Source organism: Vombatus ursinus, unplaced genomic scaffold (assembly GCF_900497805.2).
Source record: "Vombatus ursinus unplaced genomic scaffold, bare-nosed wombat genome assembly UNPS02007612.1, whole genome shotgun sequence".
NCBI lineage: Eukaryota > Metazoa > Chordata > Mammalia > Diprotodontia > Vombatidae > Vombatus > Vombatus ursinus.
In genome coordinates, this window is record NW_020947390.1 from 12,823,182 (window position 1) to 12,826,824 (window position 3,643).

General features: G+C 53.1%; 1 protein-coding gene across 1 annotated transcript; it reads right to left on the reverse strand.

Moving 5' to 3' along the window:
- Positions 1 to 1,766: 1,766 nt before the first annotated feature.
- On the reverse strand, positions 1,767 to 2,944 carry LOC114033901 (basic proline-rich protein-like). The gene is made up of 3 exons (XM_027849532.1): positions 2,493 to 2,944; positions 2,160 to 2,420; positions 1,767 to 2,052 (listed from the first exon to the last, which is right to left on the reverse strand). Exons 1-3 carry the CDS (start codon positions 2,942 to 2,944, stop codon positions 1,767 to 1,769), a joined length of 999 nt encoding a protein of 332 aa, XP_027705333.1.
- Positions 2,945 to 3,643: the final 699 nt, after the last annotated feature.

The window sequence follows — 3,643 nt, forward strand, 5'->3', positions numbered from 1 at the left end:
CTTCCCAGACTGTTCCAATCACAAATAATTTCTTTCCTCTATTGCCTATACAACATACTTGGTACTTCCCAATCTGTGTACACATAGCGATATTTCTGTGTTTAAAACAGTCAGATGAGTCAGCCAAATTTCAAATTCTTGCCCCTTTTCTCAAAGCCTCTCTCAAAGGGTTTCTGTTCTGCTGATGTTTCTGATGTTCTTCAGATCTCCATTCATCACCACCCTTTCCCTCCCTTCCACCCCCTTATTAAATGATCATCGGGCCTGCATATCAAATACTGGCTGCTTCTTTGCAGAGATACCAAGAAGATGTGACCAAAATTGTAGACCAAGAGAAGAGCTTTTCTGCCCCAGAAACAATGCTGGAATAGCAAGTAGGCTGTATTCCCAGTAGGACTCTCCACCTGTCTCCTAGTAGGCAGAGTTAGCAAACCCAAGGGCACCAGTCTGCTGCTCTCAGCATGATACCCTTGTCTATCAGTAATAACTGATGGGCAACAGGAACTGACCAAAGATGACTGGAAGACTGTCAGAATACATGGACGGTTGTATTGCTCAGACAATCAGTCATAAAGGCAAAATTGTTGTAGCTACCAGCAACCTGGAAACTGTAAATTCTGAACCCTGATCATTTTCATAAATATCATCAATAATTAAAATATACTTAGGGCAGCAAATAAAGCAAAAGAGGACAAATAGATCCAGGGCTGAACTAAATTTGGCCCAGTTGAAAAAGCATCTGGCTCAAGGCAAGCAATGATTTTTAATAAAAATGGAAAGCATGGCCCATAGCATTGGTCCTGAACTATATCTTTATTCTCCAAGAATTCCTGATCACAGATGTCTCATGCCTAGGACTTTGGAAAGGGTAGGAAAACCTGGTGAAAATCTGCAGCCAGGCAAATACTTTGTCAGACAGATAAAATGATTTGAAGCTTTCTGCAAAGTTGACCTAGATTGTGTTGGGTCCTGTATGCTACACAAAAATAGAAAGGCTTGTTCTGAATGCCTTTCACTGTGAGAACCTTAAGTGCCAAACCTTAGTTCAGTCAGTTATTTTAACTAAGAATTAACCAAGGAAAGATACCAAGATTCACCTAGAACTTGACCTAAATTCTAATATTATTGCTTACTCTCTATAATGCCCAGTTTCTTGAACGAATTTCTTTTCTTGTGCTACATTCCCTTAATAATCTTGCTAATGCTTATTATTCTTTCCTTATTATTAAATAACTAATGAATGCCATTCCATATTTATGATTCTTAAAATATGTCTATATATAAAGTATCAATGTACCTACTATTTTATAGTATATATACAGTATGAAGTATTAACATCTGGTGTTTTATAGTATATATAGTATAGATGAAGCATATATGGTATTTTATAGTATCATATATAATATGGATGAAGTATTAACATAGGTGGCATTTTGGAATATTATATATAGTATATATGAAGTATTAACTTACATGGCATTTCAGAGTATTATATACAGTATAGAAGAAGTATTTTCACTTTCTTTGTATTCAGTGACTTAGAAGATTAAAATAATCACAAGTTTGAAATGGACTCGGATATTCGAGTGCTTGCCTCTAGTTTCACAGCCAGGAACCATCAGGGCTATGCTTTTGAATTCAGATCTCATGACTCTCTCGGGGCTCTCTACCACTACACCACACTACCGAGAAACAGGCAAATGATTTAGTGAAACCGGCCTCGGAAGGCGCCTCTCATTTTTCTAGTAGCTCAGGGAGGAGCCAGATTATTGCCGCGGGGAAGAATGCTGGACTTCAGCGAGTGGAGGCTTCCCAGGATTAGGAGCCCTTAGTGGGGCATCCCAGTCCAAGCCGGCGGCCGCCGCATCTCCCTGGGACAGAGAGTGCGAGACCAAAAGAGGGGGCAGCGCCCCGGCCGAGCCGAACAGGTTAAAGCAGCTCCCCCTCTCCTGCTCTCCACGCCTCCCAGGTTTTCCCCCTTGGCTCAGGGTTTCCTGTTTCAGTTCTTGGTGATCTCCACCAGCAGCAGGTGCTGGTTTGCCAACTCTCCCGCTTTGAGGACAAGGAAAGGAGAGAAGGGGAAGAGGAGGAAACAGCGGCGGCGGCTGCTGCGGGGAGAGAGAGAGAAAGAGAGAGGAGGGGGAGGAAGGGAGAGCAGCGGGGAAGAAACCCCCGCCCTGCTCCGCGCGCCCGGGAGCAAGGGGCCGGAGAGGGGTGCGGGCGGACCCCCGGGGACTCCGCTGGGAGCAGAGCGGGGCGGCGGCGGCGGCCGGACGAGCCGGGGAGGATGTGAGGGACAGGCGCCGGCCGAGCGGAGCGGAGCCCAGCGCAGCGGCGCGGAGGCCGAGCGGCGGCAGAGGCAGGGCGCGGGCACAGCGGCGGCGGCAGGACGAGCCGGGCCGGACGGACGTGTTGTCGGGCTGCAAGTAGGTTGAGCCTCCGATCCTTGTGCGTCTGTGTGTGTGTGTGTGTGTGTGTGTGTGTGTGTATACGTGTGTGCGTGTTGGTGTGTGCGTTTGTAAAAGCCGCCGGTCTCGGCCGTTCCCGCCGAGCTCAGTCCTTCCCTCAGGGAAGGGGCCGCGAGCCGGGCTGGGCGGGGCCGCTCGCTGGGAGGCCGGGGCGGGCGTGCGTGCCGCGAGCACGCGGGAGCTGGGGCCGGGCCGGAGCCGAGCGGGAGCAGGAGCGGGAGCCGAAGCGGGGGCGCGCCCGGGGCTTCCCCGGAGAAGGAAGCGGCTGCCGGCCCGGGTCGCCGGCCACCGCCGCCGCCGCTCTCTTCCAGGCCCGGGAGGGTCAGGGCTCCCCGGAGGTCGAGTTGGTGAGAGCCCGAGACGAGAGGCCGCGGCCCCGGGGCTGAGCGGAAAGCCCAGCTGACCCGGTTCTCGGGTCCCCCCGCCCCCCAGCAGCCGCGGAGACCCCGAGGAAGGTGAGACGCGGCCAGCTCCATCCCGGGGAGGGGCGGCCAACATGGAGGCGGCCGGAGCCCGGCCCCATGTCCGAGGGGCCGAGAACGGACAGACAGCTGGCGGAGACCTCCCCATCTCTCCCGCTGCCCCACGCCCCCGCCTCCTCTCCCGGGCAGCTGCGGGAGGGACCACACCCGCTGACCCCCGGCCCGCCGCCCGAACTGCCCATCCCTAAACGGTCGCCGGCTCCAGCTCGGCCAGCCCTGCCGTGCCCTGACCCCATCCTTCCTTCCCCCAAAACAGTCAGCGTGGCCGCTCTGCCCCAAGCCCCCGAGAGAGGTCCGGGGGCTGCGACCCCGGACACCAGCCTCCTAGCCCCTTTAAAAGTCCCGCCCACAGCCTTTCCCCACCTCCCCGGGGGTGATTTTAACTTGGGTTTCTTCACCTTGGGACAGACCAGCATTCCGGGAATCTGGGGTCGGGGCAGCTCTAATCTGGGTTCCGGGGCCGCGTTGTGGCATTTGGGGGGGGAGCCCCTACCCCAACTCTGCAAGTGTCTCGCCTCAGATTGACATCTGGCCATAAAAAGGACAGGGGCTCAAGGACCTTGGATTTGGAAATCTGTGAAAGTTGCCCTGTGTTGTCTTTCTCTAGCTAGTGCTGTGGGACATTCACCTGTTCTGTGCGTTTTCATCCAGTGTCTTCTGTTAATGACAAATACAACATCAAAGGGAAGAAAC

Coding starts and splice junctions, on each gene's coding strand:
- LOC114033901 (XM_027849532.1), bottom strand. CDS start 2,944: ATGGAGCTGGCCGCGTCTCACCTTCCTCGGGGTCTCCGCGGCTGCTGG. Junction 2,421..2,492: donor ACACACCAACACGCACACAC/GTATACACACAC, acceptor ACCTACTTGCAG/CCCGACAACACGTCCGTCCG. Junction 2,053..2,159: donor AGGGCGGGGGTTTCTTCCCC/GCTGCTCTCCCT, acceptor TTGTCCTCAAAG/CGGGAGAGTTGGCAAACCAG.